This window comes from Bacillus rossius, chromosome 6 (assembly GCF_032445375.1).
Source record: "Bacillus rossius redtenbacheri isolate Brsri chromosome 6, Brsri_v3, whole genome shotgun sequence".
In the NCBI taxonomy this organism is placed as follows: Eukaryota; Metazoa; Arthropoda; class Insecta; order Phasmatodea; family Bacillidae; genus Bacillus; species Bacillus rossius.
Window position 1 is genome coordinate 23332657 of NC_086334.1, and position 21073 is coordinate 23353729.

At 34.1% G+C, this 21073-nt stretch overlaps 1 protein-coding gene across 4 annotated transcripts in view; it reads left to right on the forward strand.

The window, feature by feature from the left end:
• The first annotated feature begins 1674 nt into the window (after nt 1–1674).
• Nucleotides 1675–21073, forward strand: part of LOC134532871 (transcriptional repressor p66-alpha-like) — a 32697-nt gene continuing 13298 nt past the window's right edge. The window contains exons 1-6 of one of the 4 annotated variants that reach the window (XM_063369872.1): nt 1675–2259; nt 9450–9519; nt 10955–11222; nt 13771–14070; nt 15196–15322; nt 19929–20119. In XM_063369872.1, the coding sequence (XP_063225942.1) occupies nt 9470–9519; nt 10955–11222; nt 13771–14070; nt 15196–15322; nt 19929–20119 (936 nt within the window). In that variant the 5' untranslated portion in view covers nt 1675–2259; nt 9450–9469. The remainder of the gene's footprint in view (nt 2260–9449; nt 9520–10954; nt 11223–13770; nt 14071–15195; nt 15323–19928; nt 20120–21073) is intronic. The other 3 variants (XM_063369874.1, XM_063369873.1, XM_063369875.1) reach the window with 3 other exon arrangements.

The following is a 21073-nucleotide window of genomic DNA, read 5'->3' on the forward strand; positions in this document are numbered from 1 at the left end:
TCTTGCAACAAATCGACAAGGATGATTTTTTTCTTTTTCAGAGAAAAAACATTTTTTAGGTACTGAAATTTTCTTTTCCATCGTCACGTGTACCCGCGTGTACCTTAGTCAACTTACAACCGATCACAAGTTTGTAATCAATAAACAAATATGCTTGTATGTAAATATCACGATGCCAACATTTACAGCAAGAACTTCAAACATACTAAAGAAAATTCTCTGTGACTAGACGGAATTCAGTAGCCAATAGAAAACTTGCTTTCGTTTTACAATCGATCTTTACCAACCTAAACTTAGATCGTGATATTGAATGTCTGAACTCGTAAGTTCACTTTGGTGCAACACATATACACTGGATCTCAGATTCGACTTGAGATCACACTGAAACAAAGATCTTACTATCTTGGATCTGAACAGTTATTGGTGCAACCGGCCCTAAGTCATGCATTAAAGAAATAATCTAAACGTCATTATAGGGGGAACCAACTCTAGTTAAATGGAACCGTCCGCACGCCTGGCTATTAGGCAAGCTGAGAGTCCTGCAACAATGTTCTGTGCCTACCTCGTTAGGCAACAGGTACAACAAGTGTTGTATAGCTGAAAAGTTATTTATAAAGTGCAGGTTACCCATTGAGCTTGAAAAATATTAATGATTTACACAACCTATGGTTCATCACACATATTGGCGGCTCTAGAAACCTTATAAAGTTGGCAGAATTTTGTTCACTTTAAATTATATATGTGTATACACACACATAATACTTTGTATAAAGTCTACATTTATTCGTTTGTTAATCCAGAACTAAAATGTGCCCAAGTGGTATGTAAAAATATTTATTTTTCCTAGTATTTAGTATAAAATATAGTATATGATATTGAGTTGTAAATTCAATTAATTACGATATTCAATCCACCACTGTAAGTACGTTCGTACTGAATCTACAGCTGCGGATTAAACCACAATTATCGTGATTGTAGTGAGCTCCAATCTCCAAACCACTTTGATACCGAGTACTCACAAATTTTAGCAATTCCGGAATGTTTGGATCGAACCCACGACCCACGACGCGACGCTACCAACGCTACGACTTTCATTAGTCGAGTCCTCGAGTCACGAATTATTCAACACTGTTGAGGCTGGCGGCCCATCCCCCTACTCCTCATGTTAATACTAACAAAAAAAAAAAAGGACACAATGTGTATAACATGTTTACTTTACGCATGCTCTTTGTTAGAACGTGTTCATCAAATAGTTAAAGTTTTCATTTATTTCTAAATTCGCTAATTAATTGCAATACCTGAGCCACTCAGCCAATATTCAATTTATTTAACTTGTCGTTACCCACACACCTTTTTAAAAGACTACATTTTGAAATTTTGTCAATAGAAAAAGTAATTAAAATAGTATCGCGCAACGTACAAAGTGATAAGTATAATGAATATAATTTCCACACAAATGTTGCAATACATTTATGACCAATACTTTCTAAAAAAAAATATTATAGGAAGAATATGAACGCATTTAGAAAAAATAGTTCTTCACATTTTGCTTCAGTTATTTTCTGCATGACAATTTTTTTTTCTGTTCTCTGTAACCACGTGCATTTGTTTATATCAAAATTGTTTACGGAATCCTTGTAATTGTTTAGGAAGTCCCCGTAGCACACAAGTAGAGACAACGCCATATTGGGACAGTGCTTATTATTTGCGGGGAAGTGTTAATTCTTGAGTCAAGCTACTTTTTTATAACTAAACCAAATAAATGTGATTTATAATTAAAGACTTTAGGTGTAATTGTTTTCAAATTATTTAAAGATGCTTCAGTGCAAGGTTAGATATATTATGTCAAATAATTAACACCTTGTCGGTTCTTTTGAAATCGATTTGTCAGGCAGTTAACAAATTTGGAACATCTTTGATTGACCGCCAGGTATGTGAAGTGTCGCATGAAATCATCATTCGAATAGTTCGAGAAACCGTTTAGTGTGTGTTTTAATGAATAATTGTGTTGTGAAGTTTGTGTACAAACACAGGAAATAACTAATTAATTAATTACGATTACGTGTGTGACTTCGGGATGGACGCAAACACAATGGAGTCGTGAAGGATGGGTGGCTGCTAGTTCGACAGACACTATCATCTTTTGACAATAATGTCAGCAGAAAGCATGTTTATTCAGTTTCATTGTGCTGTATAAACATAACCTTACATTCTCCAATCCAGTTTAAATTTGGTGCGCCCTCGAGATATTACATACAGGTACGACATGTTTTCCCTATTGAATGTAACACTTATTTCAAGATTTTTTTTGATAAGGTATTGGTAGAGGTTTGTACAAATCCAGTTTTGTTTATGTAGGCTTGCACGTAAATTTTAATGTTTACCATAGATCAACCACATTAGAATGAATTAAGTGAATGGGAACTTGCTATTTCGTTTTATTAAAAGCAATGTAGTGATTGTAGTCTGTTCGATTGTTAAAAAGCATGCAATACACTGGTGGTTAGTTTACTTCATTGAGCTTATACCAAGAGACAAGAATTTATGTCAGGTTAGTTTTTAAAGATATTTTTTTTGCTATTTAAAATCTTATTTATTGACTGAAAAGTCACTGGCTTGTTTATCTTTTACATAGATGGGCGGAAGCCCAATCTCAAGTCGGATCCAATCACTATTGGTTGGAAAGAATGTAGGGGAAGTGTTTAATGTTATGGAAGGTGGCCAATAATAACTAACATTAATACATGCTTTAAATTCATCTCTAATGTCAAACCAAATAGACTTAAGTTGTATTTTAATGTAAGTGTAGTAACACTATGATTTTTTTCTCACAGGTTTGGTTTTTTAAAATTTGTTTTGGTGTTGTAACACAGAATATGAAAGGCTATGTATTTACTTGTGTTCCTAGATGATAAACTTTCAGTTTATACTTTTTAATGCTTTCATAAGCTGCAGTTAATCTTAACATTCACAATAATAAATTGTTGGTAAATTGTTTGGTTACTAGCTAGTGCAATTGTAAGGGTAAAACCAGATAAGTAAGGCTTAGTGCTAAAAATCTGAAAATGGATATTACTCACACTTGTTTCCTGTCTACTATTCTTTGAAAGGGCATTGAAATTTATTAGCTGACAGTTATTTTATTTGCTTTGTACATCAATACTATATTAGCATGTGTTTCAAGTTAGTTTAAGTGAAATATTTAATTTCAAAGGTCACCTCTGAAAAATTTAATTTTCTAGGTTAGTTTTACACTTGTTCAGGTAATAAAACAATGTGAAAGGGTTATTAGTGTAAGTCAGCTACATTAAAAAAAATTAATTAAATTGCAAAAAAAAATTGTATTTTATATTTTGACTCGAGTCTAGAAAACTCAGTACTCGGGAACACCATTGAAGTGGTTTAGTGGGATAAAAATTAGAAAATGTTAATGGGAAATTATTAATTTTGCTTTAATTTTTTTTTGCTGCAAATTTAATAATTATCAAATTATAATTTCTCTAATTTTTATGGCTTTTACAGCTGGATTTCATTGCTGTTCGCACTACCTAGTATTTCAGAATCCAGTTTGAATTTTGAAAAACCCTGTTCAGTGTGCTCAAAAAAATTATTTTTGGAAATATTTTTAATGGAAAAGCTGCACTTTTTGGGGTTTACCATGGTAGATAACCAGGGACTGTTATGAAAATGATGCTGCTGTATATGGTTAATTTTCCAGAAAAAGCAATTTTATTACATTTTGTGGTAATTCTTTACAAGTGGTGCTATGTACTTGATAAACATGAATTGTAACAAGTGAAAGTTAAATAATAAATATTTAACGAATAATTAATAGCTAATTAATACCTCGTGTAATAAATTTAACTTACTTAACTTAATGAACTTTTCAATTAAGTTATTGTCAAATTTTACTCAGAAGATACACTTGTAATGAATTAAAAATTTACTGATGGCCGGTTTCAACATTGCGATTCATGCGTGATCTTAGTTTAAATACTGCGTTGAACCCGGTTTATAATTTTTTCTTTCGCACAATCTTATTTTGAGTGGTGATCATAGATCAATGTGAACTATATGCTGAACTGATTGTTCTGCTGGTTCAGGCTGATGGCCAGGGATCACAGTTTCAGTTCAGAAGTGTTTACAAACAAATGTAACATATTTGTTAATATTGTTTAATGCCCTAAAGATTACAAATTGGCTTGTTAAACTCAAAAAAGCTTAAGAAAATATTTAGGTATGTTTTTTGGTGATGGTGATTTTGAACATTGTCAACAACATAAAAGTTTCAGGAATGGATTGTTTGGTTATGTTGAGAAAGTAATAGTTACATGTAAATTGTGGTGCTCACAACATGAATTTTTCTGACGAGATGATTTGGAACTTGAAGACAATGCTGTAAATGTATTGGTTGACATGTACTATGCAGAAATTCTGAGGTTGCTACATATATGCTCAGAGAAGTGAACCATTTCAGGAACTAGGTATATGAGATTTTTTTTTTGAAGAGTATTTAACATACACTTTGGAACTGATTTTGGGCCAATAAATCTACAAGCAGATACTGCTCTCAATCAGATAAATTACAACTTTTTCTGTCCATTTTTTTTTGCATTGCAGGCAATATACTAGATGCAAAAGCCACTTTTGTTTGTTTGTTTGTGTGCATCCTGAGATATGCAGCCAACTTCATGTATTTAACTACTGGCCTAAAACAAAATTATTTTTCCAGAAAAACATAAAATTATTTCAGCCTGTAGAATAATCCTAACTCTTCAACACTGTTGGCCTTGTTGTACAGATGAATGCACTTACGAACAGGCGCACTATGAGCAAATTGCTCACGGTCAGCAAATAATCGTACATCATTTTATGAAATCTTCACATTTGACTTTGGGTCTCTTGGTACCTTCAAGTCGGCATTTTGTGATTCGCCTAGTGCCTATCATAACCCCTAATACACATAGGAATCAAAAGTGTCAACATTCAAAATCAGCTACCTTCACTCTGTGAGCAGTTTGCTCTATGCGCGCCCGATAGCGTATGTTGACCGCGTATCGGGTGTGAATTTCTATCAAATGCGCATCCGATTACACTCGCGTGTTATTACAGTCTGTGCATGTCGCTCGTGTATCCCCGATAGTTTTCGCGCAGGTTTGTTTTGAAGTTTGGGTGTAAAGTGATGAAGACTAAGACACTAGGAATGTGACACAATGAGATCTATAGGGACAGACTAAAAGTTAGCTCTTGCGAATTATTTACCTATTATTATGTTGATTTAAGTTATATTTATAAAGGTTTTACTAGAGCCTCTGTAGCTATTCAGCATGGCTGTATTTTAGTTTGATTTTTTTTTCAATATTGTGATACTTCAAATGTGGATTTTACTTCTTTAATTGTATCTTAAAAAAAAATATAGTGATTATTTAATACTACAATACAAGATACGCATTGCAGTCCATTCATAAATGTGCAAATTATAGATTTGTAAATGTTTTTTCAGCATTAAACACTAAGTAATAAGTATTTCATTTGAATCATCATTTAAAACTTGTGATACATATATAAAACTTGTTATTTAACTAAAATCTCGCATTTTGACAAAATAATCACAACTGTTGCTGCCGTGAGCAAAATGCTCAATGCGCGCCCTATCGCGGAACTTTTTGTAGTGCGCCTGATCACGGGTTAAGTTAATGTGATCTTTGGACAACAAATAACGGTTTCTTTTGGCACAACGTTTGGACCGCTAATATTAAGATAATTTTCAAACTACGATCTACGAAACTCAGTTCGAGAGGCAACTTGCCGTGACTAATATTTCCCTATAAGTTCTAAGATTATAAATATGCCCATATTGTTTCCAGAAGCTTGAGCAAAGCAGGTGCAAAGGACACACCTGCCTACACAAAGTGTTTATTCTGAATTATTGAAAGAATAAATAACTAAACAGGGAGATCCAGGGATAAAATTCAACAAGCAGATGGATACCGATGTTCCCCACATTCAAACCCACTCACTCTTCTGGAAGCCCGAATTTGTTTTAATTTTTTTTTTTTTTTGGGAAATTGTTTAACCTCCTCAATTAAGGGGCCCGCCTCGTCAGGGTTGTATGTGTGTTAGTGAGGCGGGGTGATAAGCGCGACGCTCGCTGGTGCTTCCAGCGCGGTATCGCCTCTAAGCGCAAGGCTCTGAACTGGCGTGCATTCGTCTCGTCACAGGATAACTGTGAAATTTGAGCGGTGACCGTAACATTATATGGCGGAGAAATGAAGATAAAGGTGTTATGCAAGCCCCTTAAGTGCTTTCAAGAATCTGTACTGATTGTTTTATGCCTAAAAATTACTCTGAAAACACGCGTTTTAGGCATTTTAACGCTTCTAAAAATACAGTTTAAAAACTTAATCCGAAATTAAAAGTACTTTTCGGTCCTCGGCGAACTCTTAAATGCTATTCGTAAATAGGACCCACTCGGATATCTTGAGTAGTTTTGAAATCACGTTGTTTTTCCTGAAGCTCTGCACACCGTATGTGTGCCCAGGTAGGCGGGCCCCTTAACCCGTCGTTCAATTTCATCTTGTCATAACTGTTGCTGTACATTGTTTCATTCAATAATACAGCTGTGCATAATCTCATGTTTACACTATGTGATATATTTTAATGGTAAGTTTATATGAACCTTTAGTACATTAAAAAATATACAAATTAATTCAATTGCTAGGGGGATGGCATAGATTGCCTCGCCTCCCATCCTAAAAAATCTATAAATATCTATACTTCCCACTACAAAAGAAAGAAATTTGAAATCAAACAACAGCAAAAGCTATTCTACTCCCTTCCCCCCCCCCCCCCCCCCCCCCCCCCTTTTTTTTTTTCCTACCCAGAGAATGAAATTCTGTGTATGCTGCTGTTCAACCAGTTACAGCTACACAGACTGCATGAATTACACTGCATTTGAGTTCACCATTTAATGGTGTACATACTGTTAAAAACTAGAATTGGTAGACCTATACAACTTAATTTCCAATAATTGCTGCTTATCAGTTGTATAGGATAAGCTGCATCTGTTTTTTGGTGAAGATGAATGTTATGTAACTTGTCCTTGATAATTTTGATGGAAGTGGTGAAAGACACACACACATATATATATACATATTATATATATACTATATGTGTGTGTATGTATATATATATTGCAGTTTATTTATTGTGAAAACTGAATTACCTAGGTAGCATAACCTCAACATGCAATGTTTTGTAGCTGTATCCTAAGATCTGCTACAGTTTCGGGGGGGGGGGGGGGGGGGGGGGGGGGGTATATATCATCACACACACACACACACACACACACACATACCACTGGTGCAATCGCAACTGTACTAACGTATAGGTCTAAGTTATGTGTCCTCAAGGACATCAGTTTTATTTTTAATATAAGCCTATAGTTATTGAATAGGCTTGTATATTTGAATGAACAATTATGTGAATTTAAAAATAGGCTACATTATTAGCAAAATGCACACAGTTTAACCATTATCAAATGTTAATTACTTTATGGCATACAGGTTAATCACTTTAAACTTAAGTAATAATTAAAAAGTAGTGAAATATTAATAATTTTAATAGTTACCATTTTTAAAAAGAATGGATGTCTCTGTATGTACCTTCACAGACAAACACCCACACTAAGACAATGAATGTGACTTCCACTGGCAGAATTTTGGAAACAAGTCAATTGCGCAAGCATGCATAAGCAAAGTAAAGGTACATTGAGTGTGCAGTTCCGGATTGATAGGATTTAGCATAAACTAAATTACAGTGTGTTGTCACCAAACAAAGCATTGAGCAGCTGGAAAGGGGGGAGGCAGCAGCTGGAAACACATATGTGTGTGTTGCATTTTGTGTTTGCTGGTTCTAAATACTGATGTGAGCATTAACATTAAGCCAACCTGTGTGATGTTTATCATTCATGAACTTTGCGAGCCTTATTGCCTCTCCCTTACCTTTTTCAGTCTGTCTCATCCATGCAAGCACTTAACTTGTCAGTGTCTTTGTTGTGTCTGTTCAGTAAAAGAATTAAAATAACTTTTTGATACTAAACAGTGTAGTACTAAAAGATAATAAATATATTAAGAGAAATAAAATTCTGTATGACACTGTATGAAATAGAAAATTAATTGTGTAAAATATTTTGCTCATAGATTACACAAAGGTGTAGTTTTTACAGGACATAATGGCTAGCATCTTAACTGCAGGATATAATTTTTGTTGCTAGTTGAAGTTGTGTGATGCTTATCTAATGGCAACATCACAGTTTCAACTATAAATGCACATTGCAAAAGTATATTAGGATCTAAAAATATTTTAAAATTACTTTTAAAAAAAACTACCGGGAATATATAATTCAAATTCTGTTGTCACCATGACAAAAGCAATTCAAAAACCTTTACTCATATCTTAATGGTTCAGTTTCTTAATCTTTAACATCTTGTTGAAGCCCCCACATATATTTTGAAAGTGATAAAATTGATGGTCAGTAGAGTCATCTGTCAAAATAAAAACATTATTCAGGATGAAATAAAATATTAACAGATTCTCTGTAAAACATTTGTTGCATGTTCAGGTTTCATTTGTGTTATTTTGTCTCATATTCTTGTGGAAATGGGGGGCCCTGGAACTTAGTTCTGCAAGTCAAAAAATTCCCTTTTGGCACAGCCTTTAGGCATAGGTAAATTTCGAAGTACTTATTTTATCCTGGAAATGTTTTGGAAACTTCTATAAACTCCTGGAACAGTTTAAGAACTTAATATACATAACATCTTATATGTTTGCCAATATTCAAAAATTATCTATTAAACATTTTCTCGTATTCCATGCAATAAAAATATTTTGAATGTTTTTAACTCCATGCATCCAGTATTTAATGTCTTAACAAATTTTATATTATGCCTACTAAGGTAGTTATTAAACTATTTTTTTTTTTTTTTTACTTTTAAACAATATTTTTCATACCTTGCACTAATATCTGGTCATATAAAAAATTTTTGAACAAAGTTTTAAGGTAATATTAAACTGGGTTAAAAATAATTTCCAACAAATGTGATACTAAGAAAGTTAATTTTTTTTTTAATTTCAACCTGTGTTTTTACAGTAATGGTTTGTTTCATCAAAAATTGTTTCAGCCAAAGGTTTTATAGCCCTTCTAATGACTGTGGAATATGGTTTGCCATCAACAAAGAGTGTTTATTTGAGATTCTAACATAATTGTGTATAATATCTTAAAATAAATAATTTTATGGGACTATTGTAGCTGTGAATTAATGACCAGTTCACTACCACACATTGCAGCATTTATGGGAGGATGCTGTTTAAGTATATTGTAGCCTACTCATTGTATTGCTCCCAAATCAGTTAACTTTTTAAATTAAAATTATTAATTTTGGTTTTAGGTGTTTCGAAGGATATCACTATGGAGAAAATGGACGTGGATGATGATGCTGTTGTAGACCTTAGTGTCAGGTACAGTATAATATTTTATTATGATTTGTATCTACATTTTATTTTTTCCTGAGAATGCCCATGGGTCTGTGTGTTTACTAATGTATTTTGTCTTCTACCCATTGCCCGTTTATTTTATGTCTTTAAAACTCTTACCCATCATACATTTAACCATTCTTCAAGTTGTAAAAAAAAGGGAATCAATATTGTAAAGGTGGATTATCAAAACATAGTAATACTTATTCTCTAGGAAGGAGGCTCAGAGTCTTTTATAATGTAGTATGGCATAATTTTTGATTGAATCTTTCATTGAATGGACAGTAAAATAATCCTTACAACTTTGTAACATAGGCTAGTTTAAAAAGTAATGTTTTACAAATTTTCTGATACTGTAGAGCTGTGCTATTGTGATCCCTTGCGTGCACTTCTCATTGTATGTTATACATTTGCTTTGGTGAATGATATAAATCAATTGCCAACTACTTAGTCAACTCTCAAGGTATTGTCAAGGTGTAATAGTTACAGAGTAAAGATAAACGTATGCATGAGTCTTAACATTGAAGAAACCAGCATTACAAGCTGCCTTATTGTGATCTAGATCTGTGTAACGTTTTGGCTAATGGTTGCAGTAATTTTTACTGAAACACGCTCAAAAATGATAGCCTGTTTGTTGCTTAATTAGGCTGTTTCCTGTGTTTAATTTTTTTATATGAGTTTATTTATATTTGTGCTAAATACATTGTGTGCTACCTGTTTTAGTGATAAACTGTAGTGAAGTTAAAAAGCACAGCATCTGTGCTGTTAAAATATTACTTTAGTACCAGTGGTAGCTTTTCACAACAATACTATGTTGAGGATTCATCACTTACTACTGAAACTACCTATAAGCTTTGGTGATGCTGCAAATTATTGTGTATATACCTGAAAGATTTATTGTAGTTATTAATCATGGTTTAAGAACACAATTTTTGCAAGATTGGAGAACAAAACTATCTAGGAGTAAACAATTCATAGATGTTTGTGGCTCGTAATTTATTTGGCATTAATTTACATACTTACACATGACTAATTGTAAATATGTTGATGCAGTATAATTAAAAAACAAAATATTTATTTATAATTTGGGACAGTATCATATGTAGAACATATGTTGTGTCAAAATAATTTTTTCAATGTGCAACAATAATTGGATTCAATTTAATGTAATGAGTGTTATCAGGAGATGAATCACAGCTTTTCAGCGTGAGTAGTCGTGTATTACGTTATTGGTAAATGAAGCCAGAGAATAATTAGGTACATTTTGGCTGCTTCTAGATTAGTCCGTTATTGTTTTTAATAAATGAAACCAAGGAGTAATTAGTTACATTTTAGCTAATTCTTGATTAACTCCAAATAATTGCAGTGTGGATAATTTAGGAAATTAGAATGTTATTCATCCTTCTGTTTGCTTGCTTAGGAAAGACCGAGAGATGCCGGCACCTCAGGACTTGTCTCGCTCCCAGAAGGCTATTATGCCAGATGATGTGCCCATAATTCCAAGGAGCATCAAGGAGTTTGATGACCGTTACCCACGGCGCAACCTGAGGCCTAGAATTGAACGCAGTTATGCGGAAAGTCCTGATATCATTGTTCTTTCTGATGAAGAGCCCCGTATAAATGGATTCACAAATGGTTATGTCAGTGATACAGATGACGGAGAGATGCCTCCATTACCTCCTATAAAGGTTGGTTGTATTTATTTCTTGATCTTAATCTCTTAACTACATCCAGTTGTAAAGTATGCATGAATAGTGATATGTTGGGAAATTTTCAGGTGTGGATTTGAAGCATAGTTTAGTCCATTGTTTTATTAATATTAATTATTAATGAAAATTATTTGTGAAAACAAAATATTGTGCAATTTTGAATGTTGAAATTTTTCTCTGTATACTTTAAACCATGCAAAAAGTAACTTTATGAAAATGTAGGATGCAGTGATTTTAATTTACTTTCAGATGCTTTAATTTTTATGAAAGTGTTAGCTTATTCATGAATTCATATTACTACTACATACGTAATTTATTAGTGATTACCAGACTTTCGGTAACATGTCTCATGAAGTACTTTCAGTTATTCTTTTACATATGTGTGTGATATTTTCTGATAGCAGCTTCACCAAACATGTCATTTAAGTAATAATTTACAAACTGTACGAATGGAATTTAATTTTTAATGACATAGATGGTAGCACCGTGGAACTTGCCTTTTGCTCAGAGGGCTACTATGCTGGATGATCTGCTTATTATCCTTAGGAGCATCCGTGGCTCTACAATTTGGAGATGTAATCGCGCTAACAGAATAATTCCTTAAGAGGAATGTTCCGCTAACTCAAATGACTATTCTTGAAACAGCTATGGTGGGTATCAGAATCAACAGTGTCGGGTGAACGAAAAGTCTCCTTGAAAGTATGGCATCACTTTCAGTGTTGAAATCACTGGTAGAAGGCCAATCACAATGAGGAAAGGAGCATTGCTCACGAAAGTGTGTTAATTTTCTCATTATATTCCATCTTGTTGATGGACGTGGAAGTTATGTGTATAAATGTGTAAGTAATAATTAAATATGAGCTGTAAAGTGATGTCTGAGAAACAGAAAATTCTATTGACATTCATGAAAAAAATTGTTTATATAATTTTTGTTATGATACAGTTTTGTATCACAAACACATTTACCTGCTTACTTTATTTTAATGTTTTACGTTGAAATATAATATATGTTACTTCTTTCTGGGAACAGTGTTCCTCAAAATTTTATAATTATTTTCAAAATTAAATATAATTATGTTACTTTACATTTTTGCATCACAAACACAACCAATTACAATTAACTTTAAAATACAACTGTTAAGGCAATAAGGAACAATCACCAATTTTTATAATTGCTACAAGTCATTACAAAATGTTATCTTTTATGGACAATTTCTGGGCAATTATTGCGGGATGATTTTGGTAATTGTTTAGAATAGCTGCTTCTGGGAAACAATCTAGGTATTTATATATTTAAAAAAAATCTTTAAGCTACAATCCTTTTCTGTCGTATCATTTATTTAATAATACTATTGACATCAGTTATGGCATGCACAGGAGCCCTGGTCTTGCTGTCTAAATACCCTAATTTCTCTAGAGGAATGACTTCAATCCAACAGTGAATTGCTAAACCGTATTCTTGAATACTTGCTAGCAGAATTAGGTATTGGTTTTATATGAGTACATTTCCATTGTATTCATACATATTATGTAATATTTTTATACAACAAAAATTGTATTTAATTTGCATAGGTTTTGTCACTGATTTCCTGTGTGCACAACCAAACATGGAAAAGTCTTATTCAAATTTACCGGGAAATAGTATGGAATTATTTTGTCTGCTGGAAATAAAATGAGTTTTTGTTGATCATTAATATTTTATCTTTTCTGTACTGCTACATGTAGATATGAATATATGGGGTAAGTATATAATGTATGTGGATTTAGGTGTAACTTTGTTAGGAGCATGACATTGCTCTCGAAGGGAACATAAGTGATTTATATCAGATGCTTCTCAGTCGAGAATTGTCTGTCACTATGAATCAAAGCTTACACAGAAAAGCAAAAATGTTCAGTTGCAAGGTCTGTGAGAAACATTATAAGATTTACATAATTACAGGAAAAAATTTTTAAGCAATCCAAATTAAAATACTTCATACATGCAACAAATAATAATTGGATAACAATCAAGAAACATGCATGCAAAATTAAATGCTACCGAGATGTTCCTTATTCACTTCACAATTAATTCTTCCTCTTCCTGTTTAATATTTCTGCCCATAACCGTATGAGTGATTATCAATTGTGAGATTGTGAAGTTAGGTTTAAACCAAAACTTTACATAAATAAATAAAAATGCTGCATATTGACAAAACTTCAATAATGAAGTGCTATTAAATTTGTAAGTACATACTTATTCTATGTATAGTTGGTTTACTATAAGAAACATTATGTACGATTTTTTTTTTATAACCAGTTCTCTACTTCACAAAAAGTAGAATTAATTAAAACATTATAGTGTGGTATTTTTAACTATAATTTTTAAAAATTCCTAGTAGAGTGGCAAAGCTGCAGTGGAAAATTGTTATAAAGTTTTAGTGAGGGAGTGATTGTTGCATGCTGTTGTGTGTGATGTAGCTACTACAGTTAGGCAGGCGGGACGGTGCCCCGGTCCCCTAGAGAGCGCGTGTGTGTATTGCCCCGGCAGGAGCTGAGCCCCGCGGAGCTGGAGGAGCGCGAGCGCGTGCTGCGCAAGCTGCGCGAGGAGCTGCGCAGCGAGGAGATGAAGCTGGTGCTGCTGAAGAAGCTGCGGCAGTCGCAGCAGATGAAGGAGAACATAGCGGTGGTGGCCCCCAGCCAGCAGCAGCAGCAGCAGCTGCCACCCAAGGTCTCCCTGCCGGGCGGGAAGCTGCCCCCGCCGCCCCAGCAGCAGCCCCCGCCCCCGCTGGTGCGCGCCAACCACGCCAAGCAGCCGGCCCCCAACGTGGTCCCGCCCCTCCTCAGAGGGGTGAGAGCCCGGCTCGCATCCAGTCTTCTTCTTTTCATATTTTTCTCAGATTTTTGAATTAGTAAAAATGTTTTTCTCAGTGCTAAAATTATTTTTTTCTCCAATAGTGATATCAAATGGACGTAGTTATGCAAAAAGGAACCAACCCACAAGTTTATTATATTTTATTTGAAAATAAATTAAAATAGTACAAGGTTGATCGTACTGTCGTTGCTATTATTATTATATCAGTTTTTATACTAGAGCATTAAAATTATACCCACATTATATTATCAATAGGAGAATTACAATTTATAATTAACTTTAACTTCAAAATACTCAGAATAGGTTTCATGTGGGTTGGTTCCTTTTTGCATAACTACGTCCAAATATGCTAGAGAAAAATACTGTATAGATCTAAAAAAAAACATTTTCTTGCAACGAACAGGGTGTTGGCATAACAGTCCATTAGATGGCATTAGCTACCAACATTATACAGTGAAAGGACTTTCCATCTGGCATTCACATTTAGTAATATGGCTCCAGTCTGATTATTTCCAACCCTTCGATTTTGGCCACCAGGTCACATTATTGCACTGCCAGTGTTTTTAGTTCTCTCAGAATTTATCATTGCTATCTGTTTTAATTTCAGTAAATTTTTTTTTTTTTTTTTTTTCCTGTTTTCTACTTTTTACTGATAATACTCTGTGATGATTTTTTTGAAGAAAACCAACTCTCATCTGTATTTATTCTTTTTGTAGAGCGACTTACATCTTGTTTTGAATTATATTGTACTTTATATTGGTTTGTATTTGATATTCCCATTATATTGGCCTTAACTCCTGAAACTGATTAAAAACCTTCCACTGTAACAATAAAAAAATAACATTCTTTGTAAAGTTTTTTTTATTACTATGCAACTTTTTGGTTAAAATAAAGATCAAGTGCTTCAGATTTCCTAATGGAAGTAAAAATTGATAGTAAAATTCATTGTTGTATCCATTTGTTTATAAAATATAAATGTATTGGCAGAACTTGCAGCTAGTTTATTTGTTGTATTCTCGCCTGAGTTGGTAGCATAGAGCTGCGTGTATTGGTATCTTAATGCACGTATGTTGTGAGTCAGTGGCTGACTTTGTTTTTCAGCAGCCCAACCCATCTCGTGGTCAGTTGGCACACCAGCCGCCTCCGCTGATGATCCCACCTCAGACGGGGCGTTCCGGCTCGGGCCAGAACTCCCTGCCGCCTAACATTCTGCAGCCTCTCCCCAGGGGTACGTGTGCTTCTTTTATGCATAGAAGCTTAGAAGTGGACATCACATCTCCTGCCTTCAATCTCAAGATAATATTTAATTTAAAAAAGAATTTATAGATGATAGACTGCTTAGAATTAGCTATGTTAAAAATCTTTTGAGCTGTATGGATGTAGAATTTAGTGGATTTCAGCTTGAATTATGTTCATGTTGGTTTTCTTTCTTTTTGAAAGTGGGCATACATACTTATTATTATTTTCCTTTTATCATGTAGCTTTTTATAATTTTGTTTCACAGTTTGTTGTGCTCTACGTTTTGTGAGTGGTTCTGATTGGCAATACAGTAGAACCCCTGTCATACACTTTTCAACGGAGGGCACAAAAATGGTGTATGATGCGGGAAAGTGTATGAAAAGGGAATGGCAATAATAATAAAAATTTCAATCTAGCATACCAGCACAATGTCGGATTAAACTTCAATACATAATGTGTGAATAAATGCATTATATTAATGAAAGATATGAATTCATCATTACATATACATGTAATAAAACCACCAAAAATGTAAAATATAGTCCATAATCAAGTAAAGCAGTCCTTTCATGGAAAGGGGGAGGGGGGGGGGGGGGGGGAAAGTCACCAAGCCTAAATTAGAAATAAAAAAAATTAGGCTATTGTAAAAAGAAAATCAGAAATTTTTGCTTGTTTGTTTCATTTTACAAACAACTTTATGCAACAGAACAATTTTCAATCAACTTTTAACTTGAGAAACGTAAAATACAAAACAATCCGATCGTAAGAAAACAATAACAAACGGGTATATTCAGTTCAAAGATTAATGAATGCACAAAATATGAGATCCGTGCCTTGGTAAAGCGCGTGCACCATTTTCATAATCATTTCTAGTTTGCGCCACTAGTCTCGCTTGGTGCTGGCCATAGATGCTACTAGCAAAGTGCACAGTCTTCCTGATACTATCCATATCTATGGTGCGATAATGTATTTTCTTACGTTTGCAAAGGTAAACAATGAACGTTTTTCAAAATAAAAGCATCAAAACGTATTTTAGCAGGAGAAATATAACAAAAAATTTGTGAATTTTAGGACTTTTCCGCTTCGTAAAAACGTATGAAACGGGAAATTAATGATTTTTAAGTGTATGTTCCGGGAAAGAAAACCCTTGTAAATATAGTACTTTCGGCGGGACCAAAATTAATTGGCGTATGACACGGGAAAATGTATGAAACGGGAACGTATCATCGAGGTTCTACTGTATTAGACTACAGGGGTTAAGGTAGTCTACATTTTGTTGCAAATATTGCTTTGTGGGAAGCTATTTTTTTATATTTAGGGAATTTTTGTGCATGAAATGATTATTTACCGTGAGAAATAGATGGCAATGGGGAAAATTGTAATTTGTGACATTGGTAATATTACATTATAATAGTCTTTCTCCTCAAATATAATGTACATTGTAAGGCTTTTGAATAGTTAAAGAGATCATTGATCTTATTCTTGAGATTAGCTATCCAAATGTTGCACCAAAGGAAATTGCAATTCCTTGACCAAAGATTGTTTGAACACGAGTTCATTAAATTGTACATTGCAACAGCATTGACAAAAAAAATTAGGATGATTTTATATTGACTGAAATGATTTATCACCATTTTGTCAGTAAAAATAATTTTTTTTCTAGCAGGCATTTGAAATGTTTTATTTTGGATGCTTGTATCTAGATGCAAATGGTTGATGCGGTGGCCACAAAATAAGAACTCAAGTGGTAGTTATAAAATAAAACATTCTGAAATAAAAAAAAGTTAAAACATTCTTTTTTTTTAAATATAGAAAGTAGGTCTAATAAAAAGCCTAATTTAAGCATATAACTGAGCCTGGGAAAAATAGCATTTTTTTTTTTAAATATAAGTAGTATATAATAAGATCTAAAAATTTGTAAAACATACTCAAATATTTATGTATTACAATAATATACATAAAGTCTGTACAGATTTTAGACATGTTATGTCAATTCATCCCAAAGGTCACCATGATCTTTGGTGCTCAAAACACAATGGTATAACAGAAAATGTGATTGAACTATGATCAAACCAGGTTATGAAACAATTTGATTTCTAATGGTGCAACAGGCCATTAGAAAATATATTCAATTTACAATTTTTTGGGTCAAAGTTAGTTTGAATTTTAAATTCAAACCTACGAAGTTCAAAGTTTTGATGCAAAAAATCTAAAAATGTACGACATGGCATGCTGGTAAGTTTGCCATTGAATAAGGTACAAAATAGTGCTCCCAATTTCCCCCTCCCCCCTGAGTTTTGAGATCTCAAACAACCCTAGAAACAAGACAATGATTGAAGTGAATAAAACTATTGTTTACCTTAGTTGTTATTACTAGGTAGTTTTAGCATAAACTCAAATCTGTGTGAATAAACAGAAGCTAAAACTAGTTTGTTACAACTAGCCTGGAAGTAGTGCTATAAATGCTGTTGATACAACTACCATAGTTGCAACTAGGGGGTAGCAGTAAAATGACTTCAGTTGCTTCACTCTCCCTTCCTTCACAGACATCTCTCTGTCAGTTGTGTGTTGACCCCGTGGTCGGTTGATTAGGCGGTCTTTATCAACAATTTTTTTATCTCTAGCCTTTTATCATTTTTTGTTATTTGGGTAATTGTGTCGTCTAGTGAATCTTCTGATTTTGATTTAGACAAAAAGATTACTGACAGATCTTTGTTTGTTAAATTCTTTGTGAACACCCAATATTTTTACAGAAATCTTAAGAGTACCCATAATTATGGCTGATAAAAAACACTCTTGGGATCAATTAGTTATGGAATAGCGTTTGCTACCGAAATCAAAGTCACTCATTCGTAAATGAATAAAACTCTTCATAAGATAAAAAGTCATGTCAAAACAAAAACTGATACTAAGAATATGGGAAATAAAGATTAAGTTAAATGAATGGGAGAAGCAGTTGTTAATTCTGGGACAGAGGAAAATCATGGTTTTAGGTCGTTGAAAACAAAAGATATGTTCACATCTTAACTGCTGAGAGTTGTAATTTTACAGCAGTTAAAACTGCAAAACATTCAAATAGAAAAAGAACAGAAACAGTGTACTGCGGTAAAGAAATGCAAACAGATGAGGTTGTTGTAATTGAAATTCCAGAATTAATATTTACCTTGTACCGTTTTCCTTTTAAAAGAAATAAATAAAAATTATTTCTAAGTCTTGGTAGTTTTTCTGTTTGCAGCTACGACAACTGCTTAAGCTCCGAGTGAGACATTGCTTAGCAGTCATGGCAATGCTATGTCCAGGCCTACGTTACAAATAACTGGTGGCGGTGCAGTAACAAACGACAAACTGTCCTTTTTAACTGTGCCGTTGCAGTTGCCAAATTTTTTTATTTGGAAGAATGTGCTTTTTTTTTTTTAATTACAGGTACTACATTGAAATTTATGTAATGAAGTCATAAACCACACTTTTTACTAAATAAAATTTAACATTTTTTGACATTTCCCTTTCCCTTGTAGCTCTGTTTGAGGACTTACATTCATTCTCTATCCAATTCTTCACCACCACCACCACCACCACCTTTGTCTCCATTTCATATCTTCTGGCTTTTAGTGCTCAGACTGGTGATTCTGATGTTTAGCCACATTGTGAACCATGGCACAGCTTTCTATCGCTTTGGATTCTCTCTGTAATGGAACTCTTATGCAGTTACCCAAATAGGGAACACCTTTTTTTTGCTGACCAAATAGTGTTTCTGTAACTACACTTGCGTGTTTTCTGTTTAGTCTATGTTGGATGTTGTTTGCTGCTGGCTTGAAAGGTGTAATGAGTCTTGGAGATATGCCATAACCAGTCACCAAGCAAGTAACCTAAAACATCATATCGTGATAAGGATGTCTCCAATATCGCTTCGTCGCCATATTCTTGTGTCATGTACAGAGCCAGGCCACTCAGTACAAACACTAGTGTACTTTTCTTGCGTATCGTGTGTGTCCTGATCGTTGATACCGGGATAACCCTTCTGGTGATAGACTCATCACCGCGTATTTGTTGCAGGTTTCTTAATTTCAGTGTGTGCATGCAATCCAATGCACCTATGACAGTCGGTAAATCATAACATGTTTGCCACAACTACTTTGCATTGTTTATTTCTTTACTGAGTTGGGAAAGTGAATATAGTTGTGAGCTCTTTAAAGTATATGATCCATAGCTTCATTATAAGTCTTACTCATTTTTGTCTGTTCTACACCAAAGTCTTCTCCCACACACTTTCTGGCAAAAATTCATTATTTTAAAAAAAAGTATCACTTTTAAAGTGCATAAGCTGCTTGCACTTATCTATGCCTAACTTCTGTCTATCACTATAACTTTTTTTGTTACTCATGTGTATAAACAAGGCCATGGAAACGACGACTTACTGGCCAACGAAAACCTAGTACTATAGTTAATAGGTTAGCACTAGGAATTCGGAAATTCCAAGTTACAGCTAGAGGGCTAGTTGTATAGTTGTATCTACTTTTTATTCACTCCAATTAATTTTTGATGCACATATGAATTCCTTGTTGTTTGGCCTTATTTTTGTAATTGTGTGTGTGTAGGAAGTGGCAATGCACTTGGCCGTCCCTCGTTGAACACTCCACCAAACGTCGTGATGGGCTATCCTGTGGGGTCGCAAGATCGGACCTCAAGCAAGGAGCCACAGCATCACTCCCCAGCTTCGAATCAGATGTCCAGCTTGTCGCAGCAGCAGCAGCAACAGCAGCAGCCGCCGCAACAGCAAGCCCAGCAGGTATGGCAACATGCAGGCATGTCAGCGCAGTGTTGTTGAAGACATGGAGAGAGAGAAGAGGTGACAAAGATACTCATTGTCACATCCTTCTATAAAAACTAGCACTCATGGTACAGTAAATCTTGTTCAAAACATTAATGATTGGGCACAGTGTGTTGTATACACCTGTCAGACAGACACTTCAATTGTCTAGGGTGCCAGTTTATGGGACATTTACAACGATGAGAGAAGGGAGAACCGTCAACACTGCCATATGGCCTCACGCTAGGCCTGTGTGAAGCTTCGACTGAGCGAATTAATCTAAGCTGTTTTTAATATTTGTTTTGACTTCTCCAGGAAATTTGTTATTAATTTTATTTGAAGCTTGTGTTATGATGTAAAGCTTCGTTCTGATGTGAAGCTTTATATTTGTTACAAAGCTTTAAAAAATTTCGCTCATTAAACTATTTAGTCTTTTTTTTTTTGTTGCATAGGTTTTTCTTCAATAAAGTTAGTTACTTAAAAAAAATCAAAAGGTGGCACTCCGTTTGCTTTTATGAATGCTCAATATTGAAATTATGGTTATATAGTTTTTACTGAATGATGCTATAAATAGGGCCTAATTGGTTAATCACTTAATCAGTTGAATCATTACAAACTTTAAACGCTTAATTTTTTTTTGCTTCAATCCTGTGTTTTATAAAATAAGTGTATTACAGTTTCGCAGAGAAGAATCTTCGCAATTCCATTCGCCTTTGCAAAGATTTTAAACATTCAAGTTGATATTCGCTTTGCATTAAAAAATTAATGTTCACACAGGCCAACCTTACGCACACATTCATGTGCACACTCTCTTGCTCTCTCTCTCTCTGGCTGGTTTATTTTTAGATTCCCCCTCCTCTCTTTGCATCGCAGTGCAACAGACACGTTACTTTACTTACCGGCGGGCGGCAGACACGGTACTCTATGATTTAC